The following is a 17161-nucleotide window of genomic DNA, read 5'->3' as shown; positions in this document are numbered from 1 at the left end:
AGGAGTTCCTTGAAATGCCTCTCGAATAGCCTTTAGGTGATAATGATCCCCTAGTTCTTTCCTAAAGGTTTAAAATAAAGAAACTCAAAAGGACATCAATGCTCCTTTAGGGTAAAGAGACTAGCTATGTAGCATGCTAATTTTCAAAAGAAGAATTACTTTGATTTTGTGCATTGAGAGGCCTTGCCAAAATCTAAGAGCAATATCTACGTTAGATTATGAACTTAGCTTATTTTTAGCAAAAGTAACATCGATTTTTATCTTCCTCAAGATGATTGAGGACTGGTACAAAAGGTGCTTGTATCCAAAACAAAGATTAGCTCTAGAGCATTTTAGAAAACGCATGAGCATTCCACATCTTGATATTTAGCATGTTAATATTTAGGTTAAAATTATAATTAAGTGGCTATTGCTAACAATAGGCTGATGCATGAGTTTGCTAAATTCTTGTGATCACATCCCTTTACCAAGTGTTCATGGTAGTATGCGCTATTTTCCCACTTGAGCACTTCATTGGCCCTCCTCCTTGGAACGGTAACAGGATCCAAGCGCAATCAAGCTTTGTTGTCCATTCCACTTATGAGTTGACCTTATTTCTTCACTTATATCTGAAGGGGGATGCATCCCCCTTAGTGCAAGCAATCATAAGAACCATTAGTAGACATTTTCCCATGTGGGGAAAGAGGGGCTATTTTCCCTTGTTTTTCCCTATTGTATTAAACATTATGAGATTCTGCTCAAGAGCCACCACATATCTAGCTAGGTGCATTTGGGGAAAGGGTGTCATTAGTACCCTTTGGCACCATTGCACCTAACTAGGTATGCAGTCCCTCGCGAGTCGAAGCTCACGATGTTGTTGTAATTCACAATGTGGGAATTCGGGTGGGAATTGGTCTAAACCTTCTTGTGATTTGGGTGTGTGTGTTATCTCAAGAAAGAAAGACATGTGTGCTCCCAAAACCTATCTAAAAGTGAGGAGTTGCAGTATTTGGGAAAAACATTTTTGAGAACATATACAATTCCATTGGGATCTGCTTTATTCGACAAACCAAGAAATTCGGGCATATATTTTCAAAAAATTTACACTAATCTATACATTCACATTACAAGCTAAAATCCGTGCAGGTTGCGATCTAGTAGGAATTTCTTGAGTGTAACAGGCTTTGTGATAATATGAGACCACTTTCCCGAACACGAGAGAGAGAGAGAGAGAGAGAGAGAGAGAGAGAGAGAGAGAGAGCTTAGTGTGCTTGAGGATTAGAAGGCCTCTAGAGAGAGAGAGAGAGAGAGAGGCTTAGTGTGGTTGAGGATTAAAAGGTACATTAGTGGGCTTGAGGATTAAAAGGCCTCTAGGCCTACCTCCCTACATGAGACAAACGGGGCCGTCTCCCTACGACACAAAAGACGGTCCGAGCCAAAAGGAGAATACAGTGCGCTGAAATATATGCGCTCCCGCGATACCATCCCTACTCATGGCAAAAGATGACAAGAGAGCACCCCAACCTTCCCTGCATTTATTCATCCACCAAGTGATGCCCGCATATTGCCAGTCAAGAAACATGGGCTCCCTGATCAATGCCATGGCCTCGCAGCTCATGATCACTGATCAAATGGCTGCCTTCATTAATATTCCTGTTAATGCAACTGCAGTAATTGCCCTCTCCTCCCTCATCGCCATCACCATCTTCTCGCTATCTTACCTCACCTTAGCTGCCACCAGGAAGCGCAAAATCCCCCCAGGTATGGAGCTAATTCAGTGTTTACCATCACGGAGGTTTTGTACAAATTGTTCCATTCAGAACGCCTTAATTAATCGCCTAGTCCCCAATTTTAAGGTAAGTTTAGGTATGTATTTTGATACATAGTACCTCAAAGTCTCATAAAAAGTTCTTGCGAATCATCGGGGCTGAAGGTGATGAAAGAAGGTTTTAGGAGAGTTCAGTTTCAGTGTAACGGGAAAAAACCCATATCATCTGATTAGAAGCATTGCAATTGAAGGCTAACGGTCTTAATCCTATCTTTACTCTTGCATTGGAGCAATCAATTTTGCCTTAATCCTATCATTAGTCTTTCACCGGTGCAATCAATTTGGTCTTAATCCTACCATCAATCTTTGATTGAAGCAGCAATCAATTGGATGAGATGCGTACTAATTACTTTGTTCATGACGGAGCCTCTTTGATTGGAGCAATCAATTTGATGAGATGCGTACTAACTGCTTTGATAATGAAAGATTAAGTTCATCAATCACACGAGAGCGAGAGCAATCAATTCGATCATGAGATGCAGTCTAATTACTTTGATCATGATTACTAAGGTTTGGCATACTGAATTGTAATTGCAGCTGTTCCCGGCCTCCCCTTTTTGGGCAACCTGTTGCAGTTAGGGGAGAAGAGGCCCCATAAAACCTTCACTGCGTGGGCCAAGAAATATGGGCCTATTTACACAATCAGGACCGGAGCAGACACTATGGTGGTTATCAGCTCTGCAGAGCTTGCCAAAGAGGTCCCAATATCTGATTCTAAGCTTTGATTGTACATGTCTCATTAAGTGAATGTAAGTGGTCTTGATTGAAAAGAAGAGAAGTGAACCTTGCAGGCCATGATCACCAAATTCTCTTCCATCTCTACGAGGAAAACGTCCAGAGCACTGTCTATCCTCACAGAGCAGAAAACAATGGTGGCCATGTCTGACTATGGGGAGGAGCACCGCATGCTCAAGAAGCTTATGGTTACAAATCTCTTGGGGCCCATTCCACAGGTGATTGTGTCTCTCACATGCCTGCATTCATGCATGCACGCAAGTACATGCTCACGTGCATATGCACACACAAGGGCATTGCTATGTATAATAATTGGAAAATTTCGACACTTTCCCATGTGGGAAAAGAGGCTGTTTCCCCTTGTTTTCCTCTTTATATTGTTCAATATCATGAGCTTCTAGTCGGGAGGTGCCACATACCTAGCTAGGTGCAGTTTGGTCCCTCCCTCGCAGAAGCTCATGATGTTGTTGTAATTTGTCTAAAACTTATTGTGAATGCATGCATGTGTTTCCTTTTGTACTGAACGGATGTTTACACAGGATTTTGATTATATGGGCTTCTACATGCATATACATGCATATCTCTTTTTGGTTTATGACTGCAGAAAGTGAATAGACATCTGAGGGAGATGGCCTCTTTGAAAATGTTAGATGCCATGTATTCCCAGCTCAGAGAGATGGATCCAATCTCATGTACAGCTACTCTCAACCTCAGGGATCACATCAAGCAAGCACTCTTCCCATTCTCTATGTACCAGGTAGAGGCCTTGTCTTCAAGCAGATATACTTGCACACTGTTTGACTCGATAGAAATGCTGGGGTGTTGTTATTACCACAGTGCAATGCTGAACTGGGTCATTTTGCTATCATAATCTGACAATAGTAATGTTATACAGGTGCTGGGTAGGGATCCAGAGTATGTGTATGTGAAGGAATTTGGGAGGAATGTCGGCAGATGGGAGATGTTTGAGATTTTTGTGGGAGATCCTCTTAAAGCTGTCATAGAAGTGGACTGGAGAGACTTCTTCCCAGCTCTCAAATGGGTTCCAAACAAAGCAGTGGAAGACAAAATAACTTCAGTTGCAGTGAGGAGGAAGGCAGTGATAAGGGCCTTGATTGAAGAGCAAAGGCAGATGCTTGCTAAGGGCAAGGTCATCCTTAAAATCCTCCCCAGCACTGGGATATCATCATTTGCATCGTCATCCTCCTCAAAATCTCCTCACCAATCGTAGCTCATTACTACTGCATCATCATAATTATTGCATCATCATCGTCGTCCTTGTCATTGTTGTCATCATCATTGGTGTTGTCATTGTTGTCGTCATCATCAATTATCATGCATCATCCTCATCATCGCACTTCATTGAATTTGGTGGAAATTGTTTAATTTTTGTTGTGTCAGCTAATGTTCTAGTACTGATGCACTTTTCCTAACCAAATAGAATGATTTGCCTTAGTTTTAACTCAATTCCTTGCTGTTCCTCCTCTGATTTTATGCTCTGTTGAGAGTGAAACTTTGTGCTTTTGTTTTGTGCAGCAACCAGATTGCTATCTAGACTTCCTTCTCACCCAAGCCACCCACTTAACCCAAAAGCAACTTGAAATGTCCACTTGGGAACCCATAATTGAGTCTGCTGATACAACTCTTGTAACTATAGAATGGGCCATGTATGAAATTGCCAAGAATCCAGCTGTGCAGGTAAGCAGAAAGGAATTATTCAAATAGTATCGGATTGAATTGTGGCTTTGCAAGATCCTTAGGCCCTTAAACTGGCATTGATATAACCAGAATCATACCATCCAGAATTCCATATGTCTCCATTTCTTAAAATAATGTACTGTACTGAACTCCAGTATCCCTTACAAGCCTTGTATCACATGTTCCAGTATAAGTTCTAGACAAATCCCCACTATAATTCCCACATTGTGAATTGTGACAACATCATGAGCTTCTGCGAGGGAGGGACCGGCTACCAGTCCCCTGCCCTCAACCGCACCTAGCTAGGTAAGTGGTCCCTCCCTTGCTGGAGCTCATGATGTTGAACACTGTAGGGAAAAACAAGGGGGGGAAACCCCTTTCCCCACATGGGGAAGTGTCCAAAACTTCTCGTGCTAATTCCTCAATCTAGCAAATATATTGATTTTGTGACATTGGGGAAATTAAGGACTTTGATGGGTACCGTTTGTATGGATGAAGCCTCTGTCTGTATATGAATTGCATAGCAGCTCTGAATGTGATGGATACCAGTTAATTGGAACTAAGCCTGTTGTTATATGTGATGGAATGGCACTCTGAATCAAGCGCATGATCAAATTCCTGCAGGAGAGGCTCTATCAGGAGATCAATGAGGTGGTAGGTTCTAGCAGGATTGTGACTGAGGAGGATGTGCCGAAGCTCAAATACTTGGAGGCCATTGTGAAGGAGACGCTCAGGAAATACCCCCCCGTTCCTCTCCTCCCCCCTCGCCATGTGGATGAGGATGTCCAAGTGGGAGGGTTCAACCTTAAGAAGGGATGGCAGGTGATTGATTTCCTCTCTCCTACAAACAACTCAATGTGTAACTATATAGTAATAATCATGTTAGTCTTAGATGAAGGGCAGGCGGTCAAGGGGGTCACTAATTGAGTAGGAACTCAATGTGTAAGCATATGGTAATCATAATTTTAGGCTCAAACGAAGGGTGGAGGGGGTCACTATTGAGAAGACTATAAGGAGGGATATTAAAAAGACTAATGTGCTTAGCATTTTACCTACATCGAAATTCATTAATTATCAGGATGAAGGGCCCATATTGAAAAGACAAAAAGAATCCATGTTAATGGACCTAGCCTTAGCATTTTGCATATATTTTTTGATGTACCATGTTTTCGATAAGAGCACATGGTTATGAACAAGAGTGCATTTTTGCATCCATACATTGCTTGGAGCTTTCTGCCAGTGCACATTTCATGGTTAAAAGCTTTGGTTAAGGAGCCAATCATGTGAGACTTGCAATCCTTGTGGAAATCTTTGATTGTTGATATTAGGAGTTGAGCTTATAGGTGGATCGACTCTATTAAATAAGAATCTTTTGGCTATACAACGATGTGACTTTTGAGCACCTCAAACTTACTCTCAAAACATGTTGTTGGTGATCACAGATCATATTCAATATATATGGCATTAACTACAACACAGAAGTGTGGAAGAATCCAGAGTTATGGGACCCAGATAGGATTTTGGGGGATGAGAATTTGGATTTAGGCTATAAAGATCACCGAGTATTGCCCTTTGGCACAGGTAAGAGGATGTGTGCAGGGGTGACCCAAGCCATGTACATCATTCCCACAAACATTGCCTACTATGTCCAACACTTCCGATGGGCCTTGCCCCAAGATAGTGAGGATGCTAAGGGAGTTGTGGACACAATTTTCCTCACTACCCACAAGCTCCACCCCTTGCAAGCCATTGCCACACCTCGTCATTTTACTCGTCTTCCTCTGACAATCTTAGATGCTTAACTTAAAAACACAATGTAGCTTGGTGGAGCATCCATAGATTATCTCCCTCTAAATGATGGCTTAAATTATAGATTGAGCTACATCCAACATGATAGAACATGTAACATGTATCCATCAATAAAAAGTTGTGTGATCCAAATTTAGTTAAGCTTCATAGTAATTGAATAATTGCTATTGGTATATGGAAATGTTATTTCAACACTTCAAACAATGAACATAGTACTCTTATTGTAACTAGTTATAACATAAACCATGAATTCACAAGTTACATCACAGATTAATTAATAATGGTCCAACATTTACTAATAGCCAATACCAACAATGAGTTTGGAAAATACCCTTGCGTTAAAATACGTCCTCAAAAAGCTAAAGAATTTCAAGCACAAAGTTAATGTTGAGAAAGAATCATGTGGCCAACAAAATCATAACAATACTTGTTAATATGATCGACATACAATCCAATTTCAAAAATGTTGATGTGAAGTCAATATGACTTTAGGGCACTCTAATTCGTTGAATATAGGATTATATGTGGCTCAAGGATACAATAGTAAATAACTTCATAATGCGAGCTTTCTTTTTACCATAGATGATTTTAGTGGCTATATGTTGCCAAATGGCTATACTTTTATTTTTCTAGATTTTTTTTTTCGAAACTTGAGTAGGTTGAGTTATAACTTCACAATTTTTGATTCACCAACATTTCTAAGGTGTCGAGATTTTAAAGGCTCTTTTGCCATTTGTACGAAACAAATATTGAAAGAAATATATTAAATTCGCTATAATATTTATAAGTTATGGGATGTATATAGAAATATTCGCCACATGTACATAGTATTCATACACATAGTACATACATAGACACATACATACTACTTATCCTTGCTCCTTTACATACTCATACACATGACTCACACACACCCCTCCACACACACACATTACTCAACATTACATCTACTCTTGTATTCATACATACATATACACAATTCTTAGAACCAAAAGGTTTAAGGTACTCATTGTCCCTAGTCAAATCTTTGAAGCATACATCTTGAAAGTTGCAAAGCAAGATAGAGCTCTACCTAAAACCCATAAATGCTAAAGGGACTTCTCCTCTTCATAGACTTGAGCATAAATAATACCTCCCCTTCAATGAATGGTTTATCCAAGAGTAAGCTAAATTCAGCAAGGTGCCAAGGACTCTCTCCATTTCCACATCCAAGATTTTAGCAACACACTAGGACCAATCAACAACACTCTTGGGCTCAACTTCGGCTAGCACTAAGAGATGCTTGTGGAAAACATTAGCATATCCTAGTCATCAATAAATGTGCATCTATTTTCGTCCTAAATAAATGTGATACTCTCAAAATCATCAGTAAAGGTGCATCTATTTTCATCCTAAATAAATGTGATCATATCAAAATTGAGAAATCAGTAAAGGTGTATCTATTTTCGTTCTAAATAAATGTGATAGTCTCAAAATTGAGACTATCACGTAATTGCACACATAGACACACATATGCTTCCCTCAATGTAGACTATATAATCACACAAACACATGCATAGTTATGATTTCTCAACATTTTCTTAGCAAACCACTTTGTCAAAATAGTAAAAGGACACTCAAATGCACTCTATTTATGGGTTGTAATAGAGCCCAAACACATGTTGATCTGATCAATGAAAATTGGAACACAAACTTTCTAACATCAAATGATTGATCAGCAAGCATCAAATTATTGATCAATGGGCTTTATAGTGGACCCAACAATATACATAGACAGCATCACATATTATTGACTTCTTCAGATACACACACATACACACATATAACCATAGTATATAACAAATCCTCCCCCCCTCCCCAACACACACACACACACACACACACACACACACACACACACACACACACACACACACACACACACACACACACACACACACACACACACACACACACACACACACACACACACACACACACACACACACACACACACACACAATCTACTTACATGGATATAGATACATACATTCTTGTAAACACATTTAGGCAAGATGTGTCAAACTGGGAAGAATGTCTTAGTGTTAGTGTGAAGGTCCTCTTTATACTTTTTGAACATCCATCAAGGTATCCATATCAGACCACGAGGCGCAGATCATGGGGCGGCTCTTGAAGAGGACCTCGGCATTGCAGAGGCTGGCATCTTCGCTGGTTATTTGCTAGAATTTGTCGCCTCGCATTTGGATCCAGTTGAAGAAGATGAAGAATACGAAAAAGCAGCAAGAAGACGAATGACAGGAGGATATAACGATTTTCTGTGGATAAGGGTGCATAGGTGCCAAGCTGCTGTGCTACTTGACTTGGGTAGAGATGGTACTGATTTGGGCCCCTTCAGTGGTGACGATGACAGCGAGCACGTTCTGGAAAATATTGGCGACAAGGATAAGATTGAAGTGGCTACAAGCAGCAACAATAATAGCATGGAAAGCATGGAAACAACAAGGTGAGATTGGATGCTGAACAAGATCTGCAAAATGTCCTTGGAGACGATGTGATGCTGCACTTTTGAAAGACCCCAAAGCTAGCATAGAGTGCATTACTAGATCCCAGAAGGATTACAAAGTGCTCGAGGAGATGGAGTTGAGGGTAGGGCTAATGATGCAACAGACATCATTGATGTTGCTAGCTCATTCACCATGCTACAATCTCATTGATAATTTACTGTTCTCTCCTCCATGTGGAAGCTTTTCTAGGGTTTTCTACTGCTGGAGAGATGACCTTGAAAACTCTTGGTTATTGACCTTTATCCAGGGTGCAAATGACAAGTCCATAGAATATGAGAGAGAGGTGCTATTAGTAGACACCGATTTTAAGAAAGTAGAGGATATATTGGTTTAGACCAGTGTGCAGGAAGTAATGCTTGGGGAAAAGGGGACTCAGAGACATGTATCGTAATACATGAAGACCAACTTACATAAAGTCAAGAGAGCCAACTACATTATCTGTTTTGGTGGAGACTATGGCAATCATAAGGTCAGGTATGAAATGTTTGAATTACTTTTTCAAGATGCATAGACACTTCTAGACACTTCCGTCTGATATCATAATGGATTCATACATTATAGATGTACATATTGATTACTTGAAGTACTAGAGAAGTGTTTGGCATGCATCAATTAGCACAATCTTTGAGTAACTGAGTGTTATGACTGTTTTTAACCAACACCTATTGTATCAGTTAGCACAATCTTTGGATAACTAAGTGATGATCATCCTAATTAGTACTTCTTAGTTATGGCAGGGAATATCCTTCAATAGGGTATAAGGATATGGTTGAACTCTGAGGTCCAAAAACAAGTGGTACATTGTGACTTGAGGTCCTTAAAATTATTGTTGATTCTCATTTTGTTTAGAAGTATGGCTCTTTTAAACATCATAGCAAGCTCTTTTTTATATCATTGACATTTCTTTATGTAGTCATAAATTTCAAAGTCATTCCTTTGCTAAAGAAGTAGTCATTCCTTAAGAGGATGTAAGATTTGTTTGGAGGATGTAGGGTTCGCTAGATACATTCCTCAAGAACTCCAAAACTACTTCATCATGGTTTGCTTCTTTGAGTGAAGCTGCAAGTTTGTTCACAAGATCAAATCAGAACATATCATGATGCAGCAATCATCAATTCCTTGTTATAATTTGGCTCATTATGAAAATGATCATACACAACCTTTCATTAATCATAATTATCTATGTTTCTTTTAATTTAAGAAATCATTGCTTTGATTGTTGCTTTGGTCATCTTCCATCATGAAATGGGGACTCTTGTCTTGATAAATCTGGAGTGTTGAATCCTTGAGCAAGTCTCTTAAAACCAGGAGTTTGTAGAAAGGATTGAAATCACTAATGTGTAAGGGTTGAAGAATTCTGTTGAGAGTTTGTACAACTGCTTGACCTCTAATCCCACGAATTAGTTGGTTTCCATCTTGAGCACATAGAGATTCTTTTGATGAAGAAAAATAGTCGTTGGATAGGAATTATTATGCCCTATTGGTTGCTGCAAGCACCAGTAATTGTTGTCCTTTGAAATTCTTATTGAAGGAAGCATAGATTTTGTCAAGGGCTTGCCAGGGCTATAAATTTGTGGGTGTAGCAAAGACGATGTTGGGGGGGGGGGGGGGGGGATAATAATCCATTTGCTTGCAATTTGATCTCCTTGCCAATGGCTTCTTTGTGATCAAGAGCATAAATATCTCCTACATAGGCTGACTATCAGCCTCCGAGCATAGCAATAGGGTCATTTGCATGTGGGCCATGAAGGATTGCGATAATAGTAGCGGCATGCATTGGATAGGCTCAAGCAGTAGGGGCATAGTCTGCATGAACTGGTATGACGTGAATACCAATGGCTACATAAGTAGCAAAATCATGGGGAATGATAGGACATTGTGTGTCTACTACAATAGGGCCAAGACTTGCAAGAAAATCTCCATGATGAAGCATATGGACTTCACCTTCTTGTTTGCCATCTGTAAAGACTAGTCCTGTTGGATCACTAAAAGGCCCTATGATGTGAGCAAACATGGATGCACTTGCTTCTTGACCATCAAATTCTTGCATAGAGACTTACAAGGCCTCACCTTGATGTATTGGGCCTTCATTTACATTTTCTTGTGCCTGGAGAATTTTGTTGCATTCGAGGGCTTCATGTTCATTTGTGCATGCATGTGTTTCTTTGACTTGATCATTTACTTGTTTCACAAAAGTAGGAATTGAATATGCTTGAAGGTCTTCTTCTTTGGTTAAATTTCCTTGTGATAGGTGGTCAATGTCTTTGGCCAAGGCTTCAATAGCCAATCTAAATCTGCATAAATAGAACCAGAAAATCCATCTATGGTAGATATAGCCCCATCTTCATCTACGCATGCTTATCCTTTGTCATCGATATCTTTGCTTGCATAGGTGCTGGGTGAGGCCGGGCTATGAAAGCCTTTGAACGGACTGAGAATTGTTGAAACCCGGAGGAGAACTAGTTATCCCATTAGGCAATGTTTTTTGTAGGTTGCTGACAAATAGGTTGATGGGTATTAGAAGGCAAGCTGAGAGAAAATTTGGTCTACCAAGGACCTTGAGACTCAGTTTTGAACTTCTTTGAGGGTATGGGTTTCAAGTGTCCTGAAAGAAAAAACACTCTTGATTTTCTACAAGATGTAACGTCTTTGTTACTTTCCTTCATAACTCACTTATAGATTACATTTTCTTTGTAGTTTTGCTCTTTATGTGTACTTGTTAGTGTGGGATGACAAACCCAAAGAACTCACCACAGATTCTGCGCCTTATAGGTTACATCCAGGAAGGATGAGGTACAATATTGGGCTGACAAAGTGAAGCCGTACAGGTTCATCACTACAAAAGAGTTCTCAGATGCTTTCAACTCTTATCATGTGGGTCGCCATGTTCAACTCTTATCATGTGGGTCGCCATTTGACAAATTAAGAAGCCACCCTGCATCTCTTACCTCTCAGAAGTATGGACCCAATAATTGGGAGCTTCTTAAAGCTTGCTTTTGGAGGGAAGCCCTACTTATGAAGCACAATTCCTTTCTCTATGTTTCCAAAACATTCCAAGTATGCTGCCAAAAGATTTGTCATCAAAACGAAAAAGAAGCACCTGGTGTAAGCTTGCATAATATCTTGTAGACCAGATATAGGATTGGTGTAAAATAGGATGCCTGATATTTGAGAGCAGGTCAAAAACTTAGGTCTATTCATTGTGTATCATTGTGTTCATGTTGATGGATTATGTAGAAGGTTTTATGTACATATTTGTTTGTTGTGTGTAAACTGTTAGGTATAAGATTCCTGAAAATGAACCAACAGGTTTTTTTGGTGTAACTTTATTTGGCTTTGTTTGTATTCTTTGGTTTTTTGATTGTGGGGCCTTTTTGTGGTGAGGAGCTTAGGTCACTCTCATGGTCAACTATGAGCTACTAGTAAAAAATGAATATCCCCACAAGCAAGACTATGAATTGTACCTGCACAGAATTGAAAGGAGTGGTCAGTTTGGCAAAAAAGGTATGCAATGATTTTCTTCAATCAAGCTGATGTAGATGATATGGGTAGAGCTTCATGGTGAAACATTAACGCAACTATGAAGAGCAATAGACACTAAAGCTACTCAGATTAAAGAGAAACTAGCAATTTATGTGCAATAAGCTCCATGGGGATTTGAAGTATAAAAGGACCTTCAACAAGGGCCTATAAAGCATTGCATGTGAGTGGAATGTTACACCACCATTAACTCTCAACTGCAGGCTGAAAAGAGCATGTTAGTGTCTATGAAGGGAAAAAACTTTTCAAATGTATCAACAATGAAATACCACACAATGGTTTAAGGCTCAAAGTAACAAGTTTTTACCAAGGATACAAAATGATACACAAGAAACTTGGCAGTAGAGCTGGCCAAGCCTAGAGGCCATAAAATGTGATAGTGTAGATGAAAATGGCCATTGAGTGTAGCACTTTGGATAAAGCATGACAACTGACATCTGTGATTCTTTGCTAGAGTGTGCATTGGTTAGGCTGGAAAATGCAAACTTGTTGAAAATGCAAATTAAGGAAGATCAAGTTTGCCCAAAAATAGTTGAAATTGACTACAAAACAAGAAAAATGTTAGCAAAACATATGTCAAAGCAATAGCTCTAGGAAAAATGCAAGTTGTACAATAGAAAACATAGGGTTGTGCAGTTAAAATGCAGACTAGAATAGGCTGCCTGGTGGGTGAAAACTGTAGCCCACCAGCTCTCACAACTAGTGCTTAGGCTTGCTCAGATCAGGACAGTAGCAAATGTAAATTTTCAGAGTAGTCCATGTGTGATTAGACCTGAAAACAATAGTCAGTTTGGTAGAAAGTATTATGTTGCATTGTTGTTTATATTTTGGTGGACTGAGAAAATGATGAGGTGCAGACTATGAACATTGTGTCTTCTTTCCACAGAATTCCATGGAATGGTAAACAAACAACCTTATCGATAGGTTTGAACATTTTTCTAGTACATTCTGTTCATGAGAACTATTGATAAAGATAGGACTTGATATATATATAATTACTTTGTTTGCTATGTGATAGATTTGAGGTTGTTGCACCATCCCTCTATCAATGCATCATTGAACAGGTAAGAAGGTAGCTTCTAAGAGCTAATGTAATTTATGGATATATCATATATCTTTGTATGATGCTAGTCTATGAAGTTGTAGTGTAGTGCTAAGATGCATGTATATAATACAAATCTATTAGCAATCACCTTATAAATAGGCAAGGCAACTTGCATGGGTAGGCAAGGTACGTTTTTGCATTTTTGTTCTTCATTTCTGCAAAATGTGTTAGATTGTGGTTTCAAGGATTAGTGGAGCTCCTCAGAACAATAATATCAAGCTGCAAAATGCACTCGTCTTTTATCTCTATTATAAACATTATCATGGATATTTTTGTCCTATGGAGTTGTTAAGAATACCAAGAGTGAGTGAAAGAGCATTTATGAGAGTTAGAATGGACTTGTTATGTTGTTGTTGGATTAATAGGTGATATTTGCATGTCTCTATATGAATTGGGTACTCTCATGAGAAATGTAAAGGGTTTATGCATGCTTGAGATGTTTTCTCCTTAGATATTTTACTTGCTTGCAACAATTAGGAGGACTTGAAAGATAATAGGAATGATAGGTCTAAGAAAAGTTACCCAAGATGAGATTGTGTTTGTGAATTTTGGTTGTCATCTCCAGATAAGAGTCTAAAGGAGGGAGACTAAGGATTCATGACAACATCAGAAGGAACTTTCTCAAGAGAGGAGAAAAGGAGAAGAATGCAAGAAGTGAGTTCTCTTCTTCAAATGTCTAATTTATGGTTGTTTCTTTTCTTTGAGATTTCAACTCAGTTGAAATTAACACTTTACTGACATATTTTGTGTCTTTGAGCTTCTTTAGTTTAGCTTTTGAGCTTGATGGATATCCATGTGCAAGAACATGTATTTCAACATGTCACATGCAATATCTTGCAACTGCAATGCATGAGGTTGTTGCTGTATCTGTCTCTCTATGCGTCATTGAATAGGTGAGAAGGCAGTTTCCAAGAGCTAATAGGTAAACCCTTACTCTCATCATATCATTCCAAGTGATACAATTCATATCATGTTTTAGCATTGATTCAGAGGAGCCCCAAGTCTGCCACCTTGAAGCATAAGCAAATAAGGTAGCTTCAATCCTCCTTGGTTTCCAAAACAAGATTTGAGAAGAAGATTGCCCAGTTAAAGTTAAAGATGGAGAGTAATGGACTGGGTCTTAGGATACCACAACTCTTATATGCTCTTGGAGGTTTGGCAACAATGATGGGTCATTGGCTTCTTTTTCTTGAATTTGCAGTTGTAGAGACTTGGACTGACAAACCTATAGCGAGAGAGTGAGAGCCTATCATCATTGTCTACTCTAAACACAATAGGGAGCAACAAAGGTAGTTGTTAATCTGCTTTCTCCACCAGTAATAGAGCCAGCCAGTACTCTGCAGTCGCGACCTGTAGGCAATTGTGACCTTGCAGAGTTACTCTGATTGCGAGCACATACCAACTTTTATACCTGTGCAGACTTACTGTCAAGCAAACATGCCCATCAAGAGTCGGAAAACTTTGGTACTTAGTCTGACTGTAAACATGTAAAGTCATGCAAATTTTGTAGATTTGATGGGCTGAGTGGTTTGCAGTCCACTTGTGTGACCTGTATAGATTTGGTTGCCTAGCGGTCTGTGTCCTGAGAGAGAGAGAGAGAGAGAGAGAGAGAGAGAGAGAGAGAGAGAGAGAGAGAGAGAGAGAGAGAGAGAGAGAGAGAGAGAGAGAGAGAGAGAGAGAGAGAGATCACCACAGAAACCCAAGGAGCATCCTTAGATGCCTGACCTTGACCAGTAGGATGCAACTCACTAGCAAGCCCAGCCTGAAGTGACTCTATGAGAAAGAGAAGGCTATACAGAGGTCCATATCTATGACACATCATACAATTAACATATGGACTGGATCCATACCATTAACTATGGTTTGAGTTAGCACTATTGGGGTAAAGGCCAATGGCTAAAGTTTGAGGTGGGCACCCCTTGTATATGTACAAATTGTATAGTCACACTGGCAAGCATTGGAGAAATAGAATCTTTAAGTTCCACTTAGGATTATTGACAAGCCTAAAAGACATATATGGGTTGATAGGGTGTTTGAGAAAGCATAGTAGTTAGAGGATCAATTTAGGACTGCAAAGTAATAAAAATAAGTGTGTTGTGCATCTATGTTAATTATATTGTGCTTGGAAGAAGCACAAGTATTTGAGTAGCTTTCAGCATAGGCTTTAGTCTCTTAGACCTCTAACACGGGCTCAATGGTAAGTGATGATTGGAAACATCCATGAATAGGGAGCAACAACATCAATAGAACACATGTGCTTTAGCATGAAGAGTGAGTTGTCCACCTGGAGCAACCAGATTAGGTCTGAGCACAAGTCAGAACTCAACTAGTAGGAAGAACTTTTAAGCAATAGTATCCTAGCAGCAAGGAAGTAAAATATAAGTGGGGTGAAGGCTCAAAACAACCCAGTCAAGAGCATCCCCAGCCATGCCTTCAGGTAATTATGCAGTTATAACAGCCACAAGACTTGCCTTTAATTTAAACTATAACTGAGGGCAACAAGTAGCACCATTTAGGAATGGAAACACAGCAACTACAGCCTTCAAAACTTCAAAACAATGTAGGGGAGGAGTCGTTTGGATCTGATCAACAGCCCACAAGCACTAGATGACACCAAAGTGGCCTCAAGCACTAGAAAATGCAGCACCCACCAGAGACACCACATGCTTTCTATACATTGCTACTAGCACAACTAATCTACTATGGATATACCACCTGAAATCTGACTGCATCACTCCCCTTTCTAGGGTCTAGGTAGGCTGGTTAGGTTGTAGGTTTGATTGGCCTCCTACTCATTCAACAAATTGGGCATTTCTAGTTGACCAAGCCAACTTGGCTCATCCACTGTCACCGTTCACTGTATCACTCATTCAACAAATCTTGGGGAATTGCTATGTGACTTTGCAAGAACCTTTCTTGTGTTTCATGGAATAAAGGTATGCATTCCTTTTCTTTAAGAAGACTTTTTAATTGTGCTTCCAAGTGAATCCATGTGTTTTTCCAATTTAGGTGTCTTAATTGTGTATAATAGAAGGGGACACCATGAGGGCACCATTCTTTGTAATGATTAATTTTGAGCATGTCATGGCCATTGATCTGTATATAGTACGAGACATTCTTGAGAAGACTCCACAGATTTTGGCAGCTTCTGATAGCTATTATACTTAGTGGGTAGCCATTACAAAGAGTAGTTTTAATTGCCTACTCAAATACAAGAGGAACACTTACACGATGACATCATCATCATCAATAGCTTCTCTGTCTATTGCAATCATGGGGGACACAAGTGAGAATATGATACATGCAGTTGTTTGTTATGCTTAAGAACTCCAACATGCAATAGCTAAGCTAGGCTAAGGCTAGGTCTTGTTAATCAATCTTAATCATGGTTTTATAATGTCCTTATCACATTCTTATGTTTATACATATTTGTGTATTGTAGAGGGGCATGCATGCCATAACCATCGATAGCTAAGTGGAAGTTCCTAACAACGATGAGCAAGCCCTCCTTCGAGAAATTGCCAAGAAACTTGTTACTAGCGTTGGCATTGATGCAAGTGATAGAAAATTTTCATTAGGAAAACAATGAACTCACAAATGGGCCTTTTAGTCGCCCCCCCTAAAACAAGGAAAAGAGGAGAGAAGAATAGTAGAATAATCCTCCTCTCTCTCCACTTTTGCAATCTCATTTTGCCTTTTTTATATTATCTACAAAGATATACTCAGATTTCTTCTCTCTCCTCATTCAAGAAGTCTTTTTCAACCAAATTTTATATTAAAAAAGGAGTTAGTTACGAGAGTGTGGTGCTTTGTTTTCAATGCAAAATGATTAGTAGATACGAGGTAATTGATTTTTTAATCGAGAACAAGGAAAATGAAATTTTGGAATTTCTTTTAAAGATA

The 17161-nt window shown here is 39.4% G+C and overlaps 1 protein-coding gene across 2 annotated transcripts; it reads left to right on the top strand.

Moving 5' to 3' along the window:
- The first annotated feature begins 1419 nt into the window (after positions 1–1419).
- Positions 1420–16849, top strand: GA3 (GA requiring 3). Of its 2 annotated transcripts, XR_015689821.1 has the most exons (9): positions 1420–1740; positions 2345–2505; positions 2599–2760; positions 3147–3299; positions 3438–3692; positions 4079–4240; positions 4865–5062; positions 13824–13912; positions 16701–16849. XR_015689821.1 is itself a non-coding variant. In XM_087673507.1 (8 exons), exons 1-8 carry the CDS (start codon positions 1473–1475, stop codon positions 6040–6042), a joined length of 1719 nt encoding a protein of 572 aa, XP_087529633.1. In that variant the 5' UTR covers positions 1428–1472; the 3' UTR covers positions 6043–6181. The 2 variants fall into 2 exon arrangements, 1 of the variants encoding a protein (XP_087529633.1); XM_087673507.1 differs by lacking the exons at positions 13824–13912; positions 16701–16849 and adding an exon at positions 5683–6181 and having other exon boundaries at positions 1428–1740.
- Positions 16850–17161: the final 312 nt, after the last annotated feature.

This window comes from Lygodium microphyllum, chromosome 3, assembly GCF_053477565.2.
Source record: "Lygodium microphyllum isolate KBCC chromosome 3, Lygodium_microphyllum_v1.1.10, whole genome shotgun sequence".
NCBI classification, from domain to species: Eukaryota; Viridiplantae; Streptophyta; class Polypodiopsida; order Schizaeales; family Lygodiaceae; genus Lygodium; species Lygodium microphyllum.
Note: the sequence above shows the minus strand (reverse complement) of the source record. Positions and strands in the feature narration are given on the sequence as shown.